The sequence below is a fragment of the Acinonyx jubatus genome, chromosome X (genome assembly GCF_027475565.1).
Source record: "Acinonyx jubatus isolate Ajub_Pintada_27869175 chromosome X, VMU_Ajub_asm_v1.0, whole genome shotgun sequence".
Lineage (NCBI taxonomy): Eukaryota > Metazoa > Chordata > Mammalia > Carnivora > Felidae > Acinonyx > Acinonyx jubatus.
In genome coordinates, this window is record NC_069389.1 from 123,400,560 (window position 1) to 123,418,662 (window position 18,103).

At 57.4% G+C, this 18,103-nt stretch overlaps 3 protein-coding genes and 1 long non-coding RNA gene across 8 annotated transcripts; 1 reads left to right on the top strand and 3 right to left on the bottom strand.

Annotated features, from left to right (window-relative positions):
- Nucleotides 1–1,844: 1,844 nt before the first annotated feature.
- On the bottom strand, nt 1,845–3,192 carry LAGE3 (L antigen family member 3). The gene is made up of 3 exons (XM_053201893.1): nt 2,868–3,192; nt 2,426–2,554; nt 1,845–2,183 (listed from the first exon to the last, which is right to left on the bottom strand). Exons 1-3 carry the CDS (start codon nt 3,083–3,085, stop codon nt 2,069–2,071), a joined length of 462 nt encoding a protein of 153 aa, XP_053057868.1. The 5' UTR covers nt 3,086–3,192; the 3' UTR covers nt 1,845–2,068.
- A 5,122-nt stretch (nt 3,193–8,314) lies between these two features.
- Nucleotides 8,315–11,003, bottom strand: UBL4A (ubiquitin like 4A). Its single transcript, XM_053201894.1, has 4 exons — nt 10,847–11,003; nt 10,563–10,668; nt 10,155–10,369; nt 8,315–10,035 (listed from the first exon to the last, which is right to left on the bottom strand). Exons 1-4 carry the CDS (start codon nt 10,892–10,894, stop codon nt 9,925–9,927), a joined length of 480 nt encoding a protein of 159 aa, XP_053057869.1. The 5' UTR covers nt 10,895–11,003; the 3' UTR covers nt 8,315–9,924.
- Nucleotides 11,004–11,602: 599 nt separating this feature from the next.
- Nucleotides 11,603–15,362, bottom strand: SLC10A3 (solute carrier family 10 member 3). Of its 5 annotated transcripts, none has more exons than XM_027053251.2 (3): nt 14,992–15,362; nt 14,600–14,633; nt 11,603–13,407 (listed from the first exon to the last, which is right to left on the bottom strand). In XM_027053251.2, the coding sequence occupies exons 2-3, from the start codon at nt 14,624–14,626 to the stop codon at nt 11,836–11,838; spliced, it is 1,599 nt and encodes a 532-aa protein (XP_026909052.1). In that variant the 5' UTR covers nt 14,627–14,633; nt 14,992–15,362; the 3' UTR covers nt 11,603–11,835. The 5 variants fall into 5 exon arrangements, with proteins under 5 accessions (XP_026909052.1, XP_014942775.3, XP_026909053.1 ...); XM_015087289.3 differs by lacking the exons at nt 14,600–14,633; nt 14,992–15,362 and adding an exon at nt 13,990–14,030 and having other exon boundaries at nt 11,603–12,825; nt 12,913–13,407; XM_027053252.2 differs by lacking the exon at nt 14,600–14,633.
- Nucleotides 15,363–15,420: 58 nt separating this feature from the next.
- Nucleotides 15,421–16,429, top strand: LOC128311489 (uncharacterized). The gene is made up of 2 exons (XR_008289934.1): nt 15,421–16,029; nt 16,139–16,429. It is a non-coding gene; the product is annotated as an uncharacterized LOC128311489 (long non-coding RNA).
- The last annotated feature ends 1,674 nt before the right edge of the window (nt 16,430–18,103 follow it).

Sequence of the window (18,103 nt, forward strand, 5' to 3'; positions counted from 1 at the left end):
AGCAGCGCACAGCTGATCAGCGCAAGCGCGCGGGGAGACCATTGGAGGCCCGCTGAGGACCATCTGACAGAACGAAAGTAACTTTGTTGGGCACTCAAGCGGGACAACAACCAACAGCTGTCCCCACCGGCTAGGAGGGCAAACCTCACAACTGGGGAAGTGTGGGAGTGGAAAATGACACCTGCCCCGAGCTGTTCTGGTCCCATAGGGCGAGTCTTTGAAGACTCAAGAGGGTCCAACTGTTCCAGGTAAGTAACGCATCGCGGAACAAAGCTCACAAATATTTCTAGGAATAGAAAGACCTCCAGCACCCAAGGAGAATCATGTCCGGCATCCAGTCTACAGTTAACGGGCACGCAGAGAAGCGGGGAAACCCAACCCACACAAATTCTCTGCTATAAGGTACCCAGGTCAGAAAGGAGGAAATAGAACTGGCTTTATCCTGAGAAAACAATCGCCTATGGAGAAAATCCCGTGGCGTCTGTCCACCAAAGAGCTGCCAGAATTGCTGGGTTTGACAAGTCTGCAGGAGACCTCGTGTGTCACGGGGAGTACACTCCTTCCACCAAAAGGCTGACAGTTGTCCAGCACTTTTCCTCACTGAGCTAAGGCCAGTCAGCCTCGACGCTCCGATTCTAGTGTTTCTGGGTTGTTTGCTCTTCTCGTGCAAACTAATTTTTACATTATTTTTTAAGGATTTTTTTAAATGTTTTTTTTTTTTTTATTTTGAAAGAAAGATTGTGAGTGGGGAAGGAGCAGAGAGAGGGAGACATGGGGCTCGATCTTGATCTCACAAACCGTGAGGTCATGACCTGAGCCCAAATCGAGTTGGACGCTTAACTGACTAAGCCACCCAGGTGCCCCAAATTGTTATTTTTAAATGTTTATTTTCTTGAGAGAGCGTGAGTGTGCACATGAACAGGAGCGGGCAGAGAGAGAATCCCAAGCAGGCTCCCCCACTGTCATCTCACAAACTGAGATCAGGACCTGAGCCGAAATCAAGAGTAGGAGGGTCAACCAAGTGAGCCAGAGGCACCCCCAAATGAATTTTGTTTTCAAATTTTGCCAGAGCCAGCAGTGACAAGGTGTAGCAAAACCAGCATTCTGGCAGAGTGGTAGGTACGTTTTCTGGAGACTAATTTTGCAGTCTTGACAGAGCTTTAAAAGATATACTAAATATTTACCCACTAATTGTACCTCTTTTAACCTAGTGGAAGGAAGCAATCATTCGTGCAAGGTCATATGCAAGAGTTCCACTGAGTCATTACCTAAAATAGGGCAAAAAGGTGAAAGCAATTGAAACGTTCAGTAGTTACATTAGAATATTATAATGCATCTTTTCTTTTTATAAAAAAACAAGTTTATTAATTTTTGAGAGACAGAAACTGAGCAGGGGAGGGGCAGAGGAAAGAGGGAGACATAGAATCCAAAGCAGGCTCCAGACCCTCAGCTGTCAGTACAGAGCCTGACACGGGGCTGGAACTCACCAACTCCGAGATCATGACCTGAGCCAAAGTCAGACGCTCAACCGACTGAGCCTGCCAGGTGCCCTTAATGCATCTTTCCTGCACTCATTCAATATTTTTGAAGAGTTTGGATAAAAAGTTCACATTAGATGAAAGCCATCAGGAGTAATGCGAAACGTGCAAACGATGGGCATATTCCCACATGTCGAGAGTCCTTGATACCGAAGGACAGGACGCACGTGGGTTCTGCCAGTTCCCAAACTGCCTTCTACCACCTTCTGAGACTTGCACGTCGACATCCCAGGAGCCGCCCCGCCCCCCACCTGAGGACAAAGGGAAGACTATCCGGGGGTGCCGCAACTGAGAAGGAACAGGGAATAGCAAAGCTCAGTTTTATTTTCTGCAGTAGCAAACATTTAAATGGCAAACAAAACAAGGGGACCATGAGTGCCCAAGGGCTCGGGCCCTCATTGCCCTCAGGAGACCAGGCAGGCCCCCAACCTCAGGTGGCAGCTAGTGCAGGCATCACTGCCCTAGGAAGGACGGACCGCCCAGACGGGGGACACGAGGCTAGACCTTAGCCCCCTTTCGCCAGCGCAGGCTTAGCGGGAAACAGGGGGCCCGAAGCGCTGCATGGTCCGAATCACCAGGGAAAGCTGGTCAAGAAAGTTGATGATGGAAATTCGGAGGAGGCGAGAGTTTTCAGCTCTCCAGCGGCTAAGAGAGAGAAGAGAATCAAGTTGGAGGTGGTGGCTCCTCCCCTTCCTCGCTCCGCCCCCCCCCAGTACCCATCCCTCGCACCCTTCTCCCCCCAGGAGCACCCCCCTCCGCGGGTGCAGGTGTTAGAGTCTGCGGGGCCCCTCCCCGCACCTAGTGCTCACGGCTCCAGCAGAGCATCCCCCCCATGGAGACGACCCGCCACCTGCAGCCACCCCGACCCCGGCCCTTCCAGAACTTACATGGCCAGGACGCTGTCAGTTACGGTGAGCTGCTTCTCCACGATGCCTCCGTGCGGTTCGCGATCTGGGGCCAAGGACGCACAGGCGATCTCCGCCTCCAAGTGGGACGGGAAAGGCACGCCGAGGGCGCTGGGTGCAGATTCGGTTAAGGTACCACCCCTACTCACTTAGGGCCTGAGCCCCCTTCTCAGGCCATCCTGACGAGGCCACCCACTCCCGGCCCTAATCGCTCGCGGCCACCCCGTTCCCTGGCCCAGGTCCTCCCACCGCCCCCAGGAACCCGTTTCCCCCCTGCTCTCCTTCCTTCCTCCTCCCCCACCTCTCTCCAGCCACCCCGGGACCACCCTGCTTTCAGATCTTTGCCCCACGCCCCGCAGGTTACCGCGGCTCCTCTCCCTTTCCGCCCCCTGCCCATGCCCCGCTGTCCCCTCGGCTAGGATACAATATGTGTATTCGGGTTTCCGGACTTCCGGTCGTGGAGAGGGCATCTCCGCCTGGCCCCGGGGCGTGCTGTGGTCGCGGGACACGCGGAGCTGCGCCGGCGACCGCGGCCTCCGTGCCTGCGCTGCAAAGGCCGCCACAGCCGCCCTGGCCCTGGCCCTCCAGGCTGTTGTCGGCGCCGCCCGCCGGGCCGCCTGCGTCTGCGTCTGCCGCCTGCATGGTCGCCGCGCTCCGCCCCAGACCCCGCCCTTCGAGCACAAGCCCGGCCGCTCGCCCAGTCGACTGGCGGCTGAGGCGCTGCAGCTCCTTCCCGAAGCTCCGCCCCGCGCGCCGACCCCGCCCTCCCCGCGCACGCGCAAACGGGCCGTCGGGAGGCTGCCGGGCGCGTGGCCGGTTCCCGCCAAAGCGATGCTGTCCCAGGCTCTCTCGGACCCTGGCTGCGGAAGCCCCGCCTATCACAGCTCGACGCCACCCCCAGGCGCCTGCGCCAACGGGCTCCTAGGGTTCCTAGTGAGGCCGCCAGGCCTGCGGCCGGTGCCCGCCCAGCCGGCCTTTCCGCCCTTGGGCCCTGGGAGACCCCCTGGCTTACCTAGACTATGAGCGCTTCCTCATAAAGCCCACGCAAGTCACCCGGCCTCCCGGGAGCGCCGAGGCCAACATTTCCCCACCCCCACCTCCCGGCCATTCCCTTGGGCGCCTGACTGGTTCCCGCCCAGCCAGCTCTGCCAGGAGCCCCTAGAGAATATCCCCCCCCCCCAACCCTTGTCCTCCTAGCCAACGAGGGCTCCCTCCTAAGGCTCCGCCCCCAAGCGTCCAAAGCAACCGGGCTCCCAGGAGCGCCTGCGCAAACGGACCCCCTGTGCTCCTCCTGGGCCCGGGACTGCTTCCCGCGCGCCTTGCCCCACAGCCGGCTCCGCTCCCGCGTCCCCTGCCCTGCAGCCAGCTCAGCCCTGGGCTCCCGGAGACCCCGCCGTTGGCAGCCTAGCCAGCAGCTGCTCCCTCACCAATAGTCGCCACGTGCTGTGACGTGTGACCCCACTGCACCCACGCAAACCAGTCCTACCTCAGCTCCACCCCCTCCCCACATCCCTAGCCCCTCCCCAGACCTCGTGGGAGGCCGCCAGACACCACGGCCTGTTGTCCAGAGGGCCCTGTCTCTTCCTTGGCCTCAGTGTCCCCAGCACGTGGGGCTCCACGACCTCGCAGCGGTTCGTGGAGGGAGATGGGCCACAGCCCAGACGGACACGGCCCCGCACCCCGTCCCCCTCCCCGGTACAGGTGGACACACCAAAGCGGCCTTTGGAGGGGGCGACTGAGCACAGGTGCGGATCAGATCGGCCGTCTGGGAAGGTCACGAAGGGGCTCCCGTCGGGGGGGGGGGCAAGCCTGCCAGTAGGAGGCAAGGAGGGAAGGGATGGCGACTGGAGCTAAAGTAGTTAGTGGCCACGGAGAACAGGGATGCGGTCGCATAGGAAACACCACAGTGCAAAAGGGAAATCACTAAAATCCCAACTTAGGAAGCTACTGTCTATGTGCACGGAAATCCTGCAACGGTAGCCTGAAGTGTAAACACCTCGTATCTCTGTGTGGTGGGATTGAGGGTGGTCCCCACTTCTTTTTTGTGTATTTCTCCCCCAAAAGGTTCACAGTGACTTTACGTGACCTTTAGTGTTTTTAATTTTTTAATTTATTTTGTAAGTGATCTCTGTGCCCCACATGAAGCTCGAACTCACGACCCCCCTCCCACACACACCCAAGCCAAAAGGCGCATGCTCTACCCAACGAACCAGGCAGCCAGACACCCCTACGATCAAAAAGAGTTAAAAAAAATTTTTTTTAACATTTATTTATTTTTGAGAGACAGAGACAGAGCATGAGTGGGGGAGGCGCAGAGAGAGAGAGGGAGACCCAGAATCCATAGCAGGCTCCAGGCTCCGAGCTGTCAGCACAGACCCCGACGCAGGGCTCAAACTCATGACCCACAAGATCATGACCTGAGCTGATGTCAGATGGTTAACCAACTGAGCCACCCAGGCTCCTGTCTTAATTTTTAATATAAATCACATAACATCACTTACCTATTTAAAATTCTAAAATGATCTCCCATTGCCCTTGGAATCATATCCAAACTCCTTGATGTAGTTGATAAAACTGTGTCACCTGGCTTCCCGCTCATCCATCGTGTACCGTCACCTGTCTGCTGCCTCATTCTCTGCAGCCTGGGGGGCCCTTTGCTCCTGACCAAGGGTGGCCTGCCCTACCACTTTGAATTTATTCTTCTATTTGGAAGACTCCACAAACTTTCCCATAGCTGGCTCCTCCTTGTCTTCAAGATCTTGGCTCCAGTGTCACCTTTGAAAGGCCTGCTGGGTCACCAGTCTAACATCCTACCCCCAGGCACGATTCATCACATTTGCCCATTTAAGTCTGCTGCATAGAATTTTTCATAATCTGAAATGATAATCTGGTTTTGTTTTCTTCTATATCAGTCATATATCATCTCTGGTACCTTTTTGTTGTTCAGTGCAGTTTCTTCAGTAGGTGGTTTGTTGCTTGTTGAATGAGAGTATTAAGTACAAGAGTCATGGCTGTGTGGACCCTGCAATCTCTCATATAGGCAGTTACTACACAGATATGTAACAGTGAATGCACAAAGTGACTCCTTGTAACATAAGTGGTCATAGGAAACTATGGGGCACAAGGTACGAGTCCATCAGCAGGAAGCTAGTGAAATCAACTATGGTGCATTCATACAATCACCCCAGACAGCAGTTAAAAAAAAAAAAAGAATCCATAATGAAAAATGAAATGATTTCCGGGATATATTGTGTAAAAAAAAAAAAAAAAAAAACAAGAATGCAAAGGACACACACTCTCTCTCTGTCTCTGTCTCTGTGTCTCTCACAGACACACATGTTTATTAGAAAAAAAAACAGGAAGGAGAAACCTGAAACTAATGAAAATAGTCCCCTGTAGGGGTCAAAATGGGCATGGGATTTCTTGGATTGTACCATTTTGTACAGTTTTGACTTTGAACCACATAAATAGCTCACATGTTCGAAAGTACATTTGAAAGAGCTAAAAACAACCGAAATGCAAAAGTTGAATACAAACAAAAACAAATGAAAACAAACACATGAGCCTAACTACACATCCAAATGATAATAAAACCACCCAGAGAAAATTCAGGTGATTTTAAGTCCACTTTCTGCTTGTATATCCCTTCAGGGCATTATATTCTAAGGACACAAGAATTGACCTTACTCTTAGTATTTTTGCCGTCAGCAATGGTAGTCATGAGGTTGCAGTGAGGCCATTTGGGGTGTCCTTTAAGGTAGACTGCCCAGTGCAGCAAATGAGTAAATATATCGCTGTTGTCAGTAACCAGAATTCTCTCTGTGGCATGACGAACGGTGAGAAAGGACTGTGATGCTGGATTGCAGTATGAGCTTAAACATACATATTTCCTTGTTTTGTCCGGTGAAAGGGTTTAGAAGCGATGACCCTCCGGTAGCAATGAACACACCCTACACCCAAGCCTTGCTTTCTCCATGTCATTCTCCACTAAAAGGAACCAGAGCTTCCTGGAGTGATGGGTGATTCCAGAGCTGGGGCAGGAAAAAAATACATGATGAGCCTGGAGCGCTTCGTAGTGCCAAAAAGTAAGGAAGTGCTTGAAATACAAAGGGAGGAGGCATGTCAGAGGGACACAGGGGCCCACCAGGAAGAACCACGGCTAGAACAGTTTGATCATTCAAAAGGATATTAGACTTTTGGGTGAGGAGTATGACTGGGAAGGCGGCGCCAGGGAAGGTGCTGGAGTGTTGGCAGTGTTCTGTGGTTTGATCCAGAGGGGATGGATACACGGGTGTTATTTACTTTAAAAATCCATTGAGCAGTACACTGATGAGTAATGCACGTGACCGCATGCACGCTATAGCCCAATGAAAGTTACCCCCCAAAACATAACTTTTGGATTCTAAGTTGTTGGATAAAAAAGCCCAATGTGTCCACCACGGTAATCAAGAAAAGAGAGCCGGAGAAAGAAAAGCTCTTTCATGAGAAATGCTGCTAACTAATCACCGTAGAACGCGAGCCCTGGCAAACCACAAGTTTGAAGCCGTCGGTACAATTCGTTCAGGCAAGGGTCGGCATCGTGTGGTAAAACCGTTAGAGATTGCTGGGGAACAACACAGGCACATGGGCCCAAGGTGTTTATTACCGCAGACTCCTGGTGCTTTAGGACAGGGAAACGCACCTTTGTGAGGGAGAGGTGTGGCGGCTACAACCTTGACCATGTGACCAGAATGAGCCTCCCCGGTGACGGTGACGGCGCAGCCCCACCCGGGACTCCTGAAGCTGCTGGGGGAGGGGAAGGGCAGAGCAACTGGTCATAGCAGTTGAGCTGAATCTAACGCGGAGGGAATCAGGCAAATCCAGACTCTGGGACATTCTACAAGACAACTGCCCTGGGCTCTTCCAAAACTATTATTGCTTGATTGCCTACAGAGAACGGAGAGTTTTGAGAGGCGAAGGCGGCCTCCTGCGTCCTGTTAAAAGTCTGCCTGAGTGCTGTCGGCATCGACTGAGGCAGGCTGTGGCCTGCAGCATCCTCCCAGCCCTGCAGCACCCGCCCCCTCCCGTCTTCCCTCCCTTGCCTGCCCATCACCGCCCACTTCTGCAGACAAGCTTCCAGAATGCGGGATCCCCTGTCACTGGCACCACCCTCTCTCCTCGCCAGCCTGCAGCTAGCTGCTTCTTGCTTCCCAACATCACCAGCGACCATCTTGTTACTAATGCCTCTTGGCAGTATTGGACAACCCCTCCTCCTTTCTGGAATGGTATGGTTGGCCCGTCATCCTGAGCTTTCCCTGTGGCTCAGTGTCAGGATGTTCCTTGGCCTTTTCTGCATCTCCTGTTGGTGGAATGCTTCGAGGCCCAGCCCTCTCTCCTCTTTGCTGGCTACACTCTCTGGGAAGCCCCCTCATCTGTCCTCAGAGACTCTAGGACATCCTGTCCACACCTAACGCCTGAACGTCACTATAGGAGGCCGCACAGGGCTTGGGGTCCCAGTCAGCTCTTCCATCAGGCTCCCACCATGCATCCTGAACACCTCGTTCCTGCCTCCGTGTCCATCCTGATCTCCCGGCTGAGTTCCCAACCCCCGTGTCCAACTATCCACTCGCCCGCTCCTAATCACCAGAGGGTTCTTGTGGCTCCTGAGCCAGGAGGCGCTGGCACAAGGGACTCAGCGACCATCTCTAGGGTCTGGCTGAAACGCGCATCTGTGTTGCACCCCTGCAGTGGGCAGTTGCTGCCCCAGGCTGCCATCCAGCCCTGGCTTTGGTTGAGAATCCCCCGCTCCCTCCCACAGCTCATGGGTACCCAGGGGGCTGCCCTCCCACCACCCACCCCACCCCCGGCCAAAATCATCAGAACGGGACGTGCTTCTGACCAATGAAAGATAGCATTTATTGGCTGGGGGCGTCAGAGAAGGAAGCTACACCGCAGGCCGAGGCGGTGCTCCCGGCTGGGTGCGAACTAGAGATTTGGCAGAAACCGCAGGCCGCCATCTTCAGATCCTGAGGCAGCAGCCTGGGGTGGAGAGCCAGAGGGGAGGCGGGAAGACACTAGGCGTTTGGTGAAATTGTTCATCTGCTGCCAATATCCCGGGGACTTCTCAGTTCTGTAAACTGTTTCCTTTATCATTTAGACCAATTTCTTTCATGGTTAAACCAATCGTTGGAAACCGAAAGCAGCCTGGCTAATATTGTTCCTTTCGGATACAAGTCAGTTTCACATTCACCTTTAATGGGATTCAAAATTTCAACAAACGTTTCCTGACTGAAAATAAGACGGGAGCATTGGTAAGTCACACGAGCTGCTATACTCCCAGCTCTCAGGCAGAGCCAGGGACTTGACTGCTCTTCAAAGCCTGGGGACCCAGCATTCACCCCATGAGGACCAGGCAGGAGAGTGGCTTCCTTCTAGCCTCGACCGACCTAGGTGTCCTCCTCCAAGGAGCTGGTGACTAGATGACCTCTAGTGCCCGCACATCAGGCAAGGTGGGAGGCTCGGTGCCACCAGCCCACGCTTCTGCCCCCTTCCCAGCGCCCTGAGGTTTCCCTTCAGGCAGTGAGGGGTGTGCAAAGTGAAAGCCCCTGTACGTGCGGCAGGGGAAGGGGTCCACTTCCACACCGTGGGTGAGTGCAGGGTGTGGGGGCCTGTCCAAGGCTGAGTGACCTCGAGTCAGTCACCTGTCATCCCTAAGAGGTGAGAAATGCCCATGTCCAGGCGGAGACAAGCAGAGGGAGTAGCGAAGGGCTGTGACGCAAAGGGCCGGGCCGTCGCATTTCTGGGCCACGCTTGGCCGTTGCTCCGTTTGGGGCCTGCTTACAGAGCGTGGGGTGGACGGAGTGGTGCAGGCCCCTCACCCCAGGACTGGGTAAGAATGAAGGAAATGGAGGTTTCGAGAGTGGCCCTCACTGGGCAGAGTTAACACCTAGGGACCCACGTGGCACAGGGACTCGTCTGAGGTCATACCACACAGGTCCGTGACTCCCCAGCCCGCTTTTCCTTGTCGAGCGCCCACTGGCTGTGGCAGCGGAAGGGCAGCCCGGGGCTGGCTGTCACTTGACCTCCTGCCAATGCCGCACCTGTCAGAGGTCAGGTGACAGGATTGGGCAGCAGGTGCCAGCAGCTTCACTTCTCAGGCCTCGAGAGGAGTCGCTAGAGGATTTGTTCTCAGCGGGCTAAACAAGATTTGCCAAAGGCCGTCCGTCGGAACCCTTCCGAACGGTCCCTGTTTTTCCTGGGCACTCGGAGGCATTTTTAGAATCCGGCTGGACTCAGATGCTGGCTCCCTCACTTCACTGCTGGGAGCCTCGTTGTCTTACCTTTTGTGTGAGGCGTGGGAGCAAACCCAGGCAAGAGCCAGGCGTGGACACCCAGGTACTGCCAGGTATTACTATTATTATGAGCCAGATTGCGACGGGAGAACACGTTTAATGCTACATGCAGCTTGTAGCCTGGCTGGGCTCCTCCCCGCACTGGGAATCTTATTTGGAGAACCCCTTCTCCATGGTTTCAGTTACTTCGGGGTGCAGAAAGCGGCTAGCCAAGCGTTCGATGTCATCCAGCGTCAGGCGGTTCAGGGACCTCTCGTAATCCTGAGGAGAGAAGGCCAGGAGGATTCGGGGGTGCCAATGGGCGGGGGGGTACACTAAGACAGAGTCAGGGGACGGGAGCAGCCGGGCCGGGAGCGGATGTCCTGGGCTACCGTTCTCACCCTCTGTAGTTGATCCAGGACTCTGCTGGCATCTGCCGCGCTGAAGTGGCGGGCCAAGACTTTGGAGATCAGCTGCCAGGCCGGCGGGGGTGGCGGCGGGGCCTCGGCCAGTCTCCGGGCAGCGCTTTCTTCCAGTAACACCTTCTCCAGAGGTTTGACCACTAGGTTGAGCTTGGAATTGGGCCCAACGCTGTAATCGGAGAGTCTTTTCCCATCTGCCAAAGAGAGATTGATGGAATCGTTACGCGCAGCGCAGCTCTGCGGCATCTGTCTGAGGAGGGTTCAGTCACCTCCCCGAAGGTAGAGTGGCCAGCACTCCAGCCATCATACTGCTCCTCGGGCTCGGCCTAGGCACCCCGTCCCCTGAATTCCTGCGGGGCTCCCTGGGCGTCTCCTCTTGCCGGGTACCTGCCAGGGCCTTGCCCTTGAACAGCAGCCGCTGCTGGCGCACCGGGACGTTCAGCTTCTCGGAGACCAGATGTTTCAGCGTGGACACCGGCTCGTCCTCCGACACCTGGCCGGGCCGAGGGCAGGAGGCAGGAGTTGAGGCCGCGGCCCCCGCAGACGGCGGCTCTCCCGGCCGCCCCCTCCCCCCCCCCGACCCCCAGCCCGTCCCCGCCCTCGGCCCGACCCCGCGCCCAGGGGGTGGTGAGTGCCCGAGCCGGCAGGCCGGCGGGGGCCCGCGACGCTACCTGCAGGCTGCACTCACGGCCCTGGAGCGCTTTCACCGTCAGCTGCATGGCGGCCGCGGCGGCGTCCACTGCGGCCGGCGCGCGCCCCACCGCCCCCCGCTGCGCGCCGCCGCCCCGGGCGCGCGCCGGAACCGCCCGCCGCTGCCGGAAGCAGCGCGAGGGGCGCGCCCCGGCCCCGCCCCCCGCCCCGCCCCGCCCCGCGCGCCGGGGCCCGGCCCCCGCCCCCGGCGCCGGAGGAGTCACCTTGGCGTCCGGCCTGGCGAACGCCCGGGCCGACGGATTCGCCTGCCACGGGAGGGAGGAGGAGCGAGTGGGGCCGGATCGGCTTCGTCGGGGAGCTGGGGTTTGGGAGGGGGGGGGGCCCGGCCCGCCCCCGGCCGACTGACGGGCGAGTCGGCGCGAACCCCGACTCTCCCTCTCGGGAGTCCACGTAGTGGCCCGGCCCTGCCAAGCTTGCCCCACTGCTCGCGGGGCCTTCTGCCTCCTCTTTTCTAGTCTGGCCGCAGAAAACTGAGCTTGGGAGCTGGCTGCGGAGCCCGGCCTCTGCCCTCATTCTCCCACGCTCCTTCTAGAACGGCAGGGCCCACCTCTCCCAGAGAGGGGATGCGTGGGGAGGGAGAGTTGAGACAGAAAGTCTGTGCACGGGCCACCACTGCCACCCACGCCAGTCCTCCACCCTGGCCCACATCTACCCAGCCGCACCGTTCCTACCCCACTCCCCAGGCCCCAAAGGTCAAAGACTGGGAGGCACCCGAGCTTGCTTCTCTCTTTTATTGAAATATATTTTCTGAGCAGTGCCCACCTACCTAACTCAGCGTGGCCTCTTTGGCACTGAAAGCTGGAGAATAAAAAACCGGTAAAAAAAATAAGCCTGGATTGTTTTCTGAGTGCATAGTGCATGAGAGCCAAAGGCCTTTGGTACAGGAGAGCTGTGGGGGCGGTGGCTGGAGGCCGCAGGCGACGCGTGGTGGAAGCTGGACCCAGGGGCCTCAGGGGACTGGGCACAGGCTGCTATAGATGAGGTGGCCAACAACCAAGGCCAGCATCTCCGAGGTGCCGCTCAGCGCTACAATGAAGGGGGCCTGGGAGGCGTAGTCGGCTTGAAGGCGACGGAGGGACAGCTGCAGCATGGCCAAGGCCAGCAGGCTGTTCTGGACCCCTACCTCAATGCTGACCGTCCGCCGCTGTGCCGCCGGCAGCTTCAGGCACGTGGCCAGGCAGTAGCCCACCAGGAGGCCGACCAGGGGCACCGTGAGGCCCACCAGCACGATAGGGAGCCTGACACCCACCAGGATGAAGACCCCCATGCGGTAGGCCAGGAAGAGGCCACCCAGGAGCAGCACGAAGCTGAAAGGCTTGATGACGTGCAGCAGCAGCTGGGAGAACTTGGGGAGCTTGGACCTGATCACCACGCCGGCTGCTATGGGGATGGCGATGAACAGCAGGGTCCCCAGGATCTTGGAGATGGGCACATGGAGCGTTTCATGGATGCTGAGCAGGCGGCTGTAGACGGCGGAGGACAACGGCAGGAAACCGGTGGCAGCCACCGTTGAGATGAACGTCATGGAGATGGCCAGGGTGACGTCCCCTCCGAGGAGGAGGCTGAAGAGGTAGCTCCCCCCGCCGCCGGGTGACGAGCAGGTGATGATGAGGCCTAGAGCCAGGGCCTTGGGCAGCACGAAGACCTTGGCCATCAGGAAAGCATAGAAGGGCATGACCAAAAACTGGCCCAGGAGGCCCAGCAGCATGGGCTGGGGGCTCTGCAGGAGCCCTTTCAGAACCTCGAGTTCCACTTTGCACCCAAATGAACACTTGTTGACAAAGATCAGAGGCAGGAGCAAGTAGAGGATCGGGTTCTCTGAGAAGTGGACCAGGTCAGCGCCGAGGGTGCCGGGAGCATCTTCGGCAGGTGAGACCTTGATGCAGAAATCTCTCCGTTCCTCAATTAGCATGGGCGGGGCCTCATGGGGGTCCAGGAGCTGAATGAGGAGCGGGGCTAGCCCAGGCAGGCCCGAGTGGATGCTCACCACGAAGCCGCCCCCACGGCCCCAGGTGATGGCACTCACATTCTTGATGGTCAGCACCTCCGTGTCGAGGGAGGTGACCCTCAGCATGGGGCCAGGCCCTGTCCTGTTGCCCTGGCCTGGGTACTGGCTCGAGATCACAATGATGCCCTCGCTCTCCTCTGGGAACTCAAACTCCATCACAGAGCCGTCCCCAATGCTCAAGTATCGGCCCCCTGTCAGGGGCACCCTGTGGCCCAGAGCTGTGCTGAGGTTGGCACTGGCTGTTCCCCTGGCCCCCAAAGGCAGGCTGGCCAGAAGCAAGGAAGCCCTGAGCATGCCTAGGGGGCCTCGGCAACCGCCACCCCCTCCCAGGCGAGGCCACCACTGGGAGCTGCTTCTGCCCCTCCTGAACACCATGGCTCTTCGCTGAGGACAGTGTGGCCAGGCCCTCTGTGGCTTAGGAGAACAGCCCCGCTGGTGCCGTTGGGCCGTCCGGAGAAGGGTCCATGGGCCGGGCCTGGCCCTGTGCTGTGCTCCTTGATGGCAGAGCTCTTCCTGAGGACAGACGGGACACAGAAAGGTGGCTGGTCAGGGTGACCAGCTGTGAGGCCGGGAGCGAGGGGATCGGTGAGCCCGCCTGCTGGGACACGCAGCAGAGCCCCTAGACCCAAACCCTGGGACAAGAAGGCAATGGCTAGTGTCGACCCTTAAGTGCCATTTGCCTGTCCCCTCCTCCAGCGTACCTGCACCGAGTTTCCCATCCCTCGCCCACAGGGGCCACCTACACATAGGAGTTCCTGTTCAGCCTGCTGATCTCCCTGGGCTTTTCCAGCACAGTGAACATGCAGAAATGTCCTGATACCAAGGGACTTGGGAGAGCCACCCCGCAGTCCCATCACCACTAGCCTGTTCCCCGCGGGCTTTGAGCTATAGGGGGGCCATAGCTATACCACAACCAGCATGAAATCTCTGAAAGGCTGCGTGGGGATGCCAAGGAGACAAGTCTGGTGAGAGCAAAGGGTGTCTGACTGTCACCTGCCAGGCAGAAAGCAGCTGGCAAAGGGGCGTGTGCGGTGGGGCCTTGGGGGCTGATGTCTACCATGGATGTGGAGTTATGAATGGTGCTGCAGTGGCTACCTGGCCTACCCTACGTGCGGATGGTGGTGAGATGGGGGGCAGGTCCTCTCTCTCCAGGGAGCCTGCTGGAAGGGGAAGCAGGAGGGGGTCAAATAGGACCACGTGCTTGCTAGGTGCTTTTCTTCCTCCTGTCAGAGCTCCAACTCATCTGTCCCCAGAATCTGAGCTGCTAGAAGCAATGTGTCACATCTGAGAGGCTCTGCTCAGGGTCCAGAGCCCAGAACTTCCAGTGGGACCTAGTGTTTCCAGTGGGGGAAGGTGCCTCAGGATGGAAAGAGGTTTGCTTGCTTCCTCTTCTCAATTTGGGCTGTCACCAGCCTGTAGTCACATCACCTGCTGGAACTGGGGCACCCAGGATGGGGCCACAGTGGTTTATCATCACTACTGTCGTTTTCCTCTCGGTGCCTGATTGCAGTGTCCCAGTCCTGGAAGAGGCTCTGGCCTCTCGACATCCTATCAGTCTTTGGCCCTGTCCCCCGTCATCTGAGCCTGGGGAGCAGGGGAAGTAGGGTGAATGGGCAGGTTAAGCAAAAACTCATCCCTGGAGAGGTCCCCTCTTACCCGCTGCATGCCATGGCCTCTGCTGCTTTGGAGTTTGGGGGTCACTTACCCTGGAGGCCTTGGTCCAGCTTTGCATCCCACCGCTGAAGAGGGAGGCAGGAAAACCAGAGGGAGTATGAGAAGCAAAGTGGAGGGGAGTCACAGGGAAAAGATGACAGCACCCAGGACTGAAGCCACCGGGGTGGTGTGATGGTTCCTCCCTCCAGGAGGGAGGAGGCTAAGGGCCATCCACCCTGTCCTTCCAGTACTGCTGGCGGCTTTGAGTCACTGCAAGAGAGGTCTGGCCCAGATCCCACACCATTTCTGCTTGAGGGGCTGGAAGACTTTGAGCAGATGCACCCCAAGGCAGGGGAGGGAACCCTGGGCCGGCCGCTTTTTCCACACAGGCCGTGAGTTCGGTGTTTGGGCAGTTGGCATTGCCGACCCGGGGCTCCTCCCTACCTGGGACTCCGGAAGTTGCCGGGTTGGGCACAGAGCTCGAGCGCGAACCGAGGAGGGAGGAGCGCGCCGCCGCCGGGCTCTCGCTGTCGTCCTGCAGTCGGCAGGCGGGTGACCCGTCCGGGCGGTCCCGGGATCGCGCTACGGGCCCTCACGCAACTCCCAGGCCCTGCGGCCGCGCCCGTCGGGCCCGGCCGCCCGAGCGGGCGAGCACGGACCCGGGCCGGGGCCAGAGGCTGCGTTCCGCCCTCCCTTTCCGGCCCAGAGCGCTCACCCGCCGCCGCGGCCCGGGAGTTTGGCGCCGGCGCCAGCGCCTGCCGGCCCGGCGGACGCCTGCGAGCTGGGCCCGCCGGGGCCCTGCCCCGCCCCACCCCACCCCGCCCCACCCCGCCCCACCCCGCCCCACCCCGCCCCACCCCGCCCCACCCCGCCCACAGGGGCCCCGGCCCCGCCCCGCCGAGGCCCCGCCCCTCCCTGCAGCGGCCGGCTCACCTCTAGCGACCGGGGCCGGTTCCGACCGGATGTGACGTATCCGGGAGCGACGAGTCGGCGCGGGCTCGAGGCCCCGGATGCCTTCCGGGTCGTGGTTGGTCCACGCCGTGGGGCTGAGTCTTCTGCGCTTGTTGCCGGGACGACCCGCTCCGGGTTAGGGGCCCTGGTCGGGCCCAAACGCTCTGCGACCCCTGGGGGCAGTGGGACACGGGCTTAGCAGGGCCGGATCGCCAGCGGGCCGCCGGTGGTGGCGGGAGCCCAGGGTCAGGCGCCGCCTATTCCCACCTTTCTTCGTTCGGCCGTGGACCCAGTGTCTAGTTCCACACTGTGGGACATCAGGGGGCTTGTCCGCTTTTCAAAACTTTTTTGGCGCCAGCAGCAGGGTCTGAAGGCTTCACGGACAAGGAATAGACAATCAGATGGCATAAGTTGGGCAAAATGGGGAGACAATAAGCAAGTGCTGAGTCTAAGGAAACTTGCATGTTCCGAAAGGCTGCTGGAAGAACTTGTCACGGCTGTGATGGAAGCTGGTGGCCCCCAGAGTTACAGGTACTTGCCCATGGCAGGTGCACAAGACACATCGTTGAGAACGTAACCAAAACGAAACGGCATTTGTATTTTAATTTTTATTTATTTTTAACGTTTATTTATTTTTGAGACAGAGAGAGACAGAGCATGAACGAGGGAGGGTCAGACAGAGGGAGACACAGAATCCGAAACAGGCTCCAGGCTCTGAGCTGTCAGCACAGAGCCCGACGCGGGGCTCGAACTCACGGACCGCGAGATCATGATCTGAGCCGAAGTCGGACGCTTAACCGACTGAGCCACCCAGGCGCCTCTGTATTTTAATTTTTCAAGTACAGAATAACTTTAATAAAAATCTGTTAATTTAAAAAGTAAAAATATATTAAGTTTAAACTTACTTAAATACATTTTACTTTAAAATTTGTATTTGTGTGTGTTTTATAAATTTCAGATTGGTACGTGTGTACGATATGTAAACAGTTAAACACATGGTTGGGGTGTATGCTTAAGATGGTTTGATTTATGTCAGTGATCAGAAACATTCAGAGGCCCTAGCTCTAAGCTGTTGTTTAGCCTCAGAGGACCAGTAAGGCATAAGCCGTGTGTGTGTGTGTACTTTGTCTAAGAACATCTCCGTACTGTCCCTCTCAAATGAGGTTGAGGGAGTCCTGATGGAAGCAGGGTGCAGTTTGCAAAAGGGCAGTGGGGGTGGGGCCGTCGGGGACTGGGTATTACTGGCCATAGGGAGAGGAGGAATGGGTCAGCCAGAAAGGCAGGGGAAGGAAAACCTAAAAGACTTGTCCCCCCTGGAGGAAACCTATGTTTTAATCATTCAACTAAATGGGAATTGGGGCCAGGGGTCAAGGGGAACAAATGTAGTCAGAAGGCTGCTCCCCGTTATTGTCAGTTGCTTCAGCACTCCCTGAAAAGCCAGAGTGGGCTGGTGGGGGGGTCTGGCATGAGGGAACTTGGCGGCCTCTACAGGAAAAAGGGACGGCTAAATTAAAGGCAAGAGAATGTCATCTAGACTGAGAGAACATACAGAGCAAACGACAGTGACAGCAGTTCGGATGGGAGACCTGCCACTGTACTATGTTATAGAGTCACAATGGTGGCCCTAAGAGGTGTGCTTACTCCTACTTTCCTCCTCTCCAGGCAGGTTTGTCCGGGGACACTGTGATAAGTATGCGTGGAAGACGTGTTCTGTACAAGTATGGCATGCACTTGCTATTTACAGCGAAGTGTAGCGACAGCGGTCATTTTTGTCTACCCAGCATCAGCACCTCAATCCCTCCTCCACATTTGGTACACAAGGTTTGCATGAGAATCACCCCATGTGCTAATGACATTACTGGGGCTAGAATTACTGTGGGCGTTGGGGTCTGATGTGGGAACACTAGTCCCCTCTTTTGTCATTGCTTATTTTTGCTAATGTCCGTTTGACTCGGGATTCTGGCTTTTAAAACAAAGGGTGACCTAACTCTGGTAGGTGGGAGTGGGATTTCGGGGCAGCGGCACCACCCCGGTGGAGGAGGGCTGAAGGATATAGAAAGGTTTACCTCTACTTTGGAAAGTTGGGCAGGCTCTACCTCACACCGCCATTGGCTTCGTAGCCTGTGTTGGACCAAGTGGGGGATAAAGCTGGGCTTAGTGCTTCTGTCTCTGTGACTGTGGAGACTCCTAGTGAAGACACAGCCCCCACCCCCGCCCCGAGGAGTTAGGGGCCATCGCTGGGGCTCGGTCCTGTGTCCCCAGAATGTAACACAGTCCAGGGCAGGGCCTTGGTGAATGTTTGGGGAAGGTCAGGCAATCACAGCGGTGGTTTGAGAGGCCTCCCAGGCTTGCAGTGTGGACCTTCAGTGACATTCAGTTTCATTCGGGGCAAGCTACCAACCTTGAGGAGCCCCACTTACCTGGCTTCCAACCTCCTGGGCTCAGCGGGGACTTTTAGCTCTTCTGTGAATGGGGAGAATGACAGTCCTTTCTTGCTAGGGTTGGCATGAGGCCCACGCAGGTAGTAGGTGTATAATGGGAATGCCAATGGGGGAACTAAGGCGATATGGGCTGTGGGGGTGCAGGTGAAACACTGGGGCAACCC

What these genes read in the sequence shown, in the direction of transcription:
- LAGE3 (XM_053201893.1), bottom strand. Translation starts at nt 3,085, where the DNA reads ATGCAGGCGGCAGACGCAGACGCAGGCGGCCCGGCGGGCGGCGCCGAC. An exon ending in GAAACCCGAATACACATATT is followed by an intron (nt 2,555 to 2,867) that starts GTATCCTAGCCG and finishes ATCTGCACCCAG; the next exon opens with CGCCCTCGGCGTGCCTTTCC. An exon ending in ACTGACAGCGTCCTGGCCAT is followed by an intron (nt 2,184 to 2,425) that starts GTAAGTTCTGGA and finishes TCTCTCTCTTAG; the next exon opens with CCGCTGGAGAGCTGAAAACT.
- UBL4A (XM_053201894.1), bottom strand. Translation starts at nt 10,894, where the DNA reads ATGCAGCTGACGGTGAAAGCGCTCCAGGGCCGTGAGTGCAGCCTGCAG. An exon ending in CAAGGGCAAGGCCCTGGCAG is followed by an intron (nt 10,370 to 10,562) that starts GTACCCGGCAAG and finishes TCTCTTTGGCAG; the next exon opens with ATGGGAAAAGACTCTCCGAT. An exon ending in TCCTGGATCAACTACAGAGG is followed by an intron (nt 10,036 to 10,154) that starts GTGAGAACGGTA and finishes TTCTCTCCTCAG; the next exon opens with GATTACGAGAGGTCCCTGAA.
- SLC10A3 (XM_027053251.2), bottom strand. Translation starts at nt 14,626, where the DNA reads ATGCAAAGCTGGACCAAGGCCTCCAGG. An exon ending in GCTGGACCAAGGCCTCCAGG is followed by an intron (nt 13,408 to 14,599) that starts GTAAGTGACCCC and finishes GTCTGTCCTCAG; the next exon opens with GAAGAGCTCTGCCATCAAGG.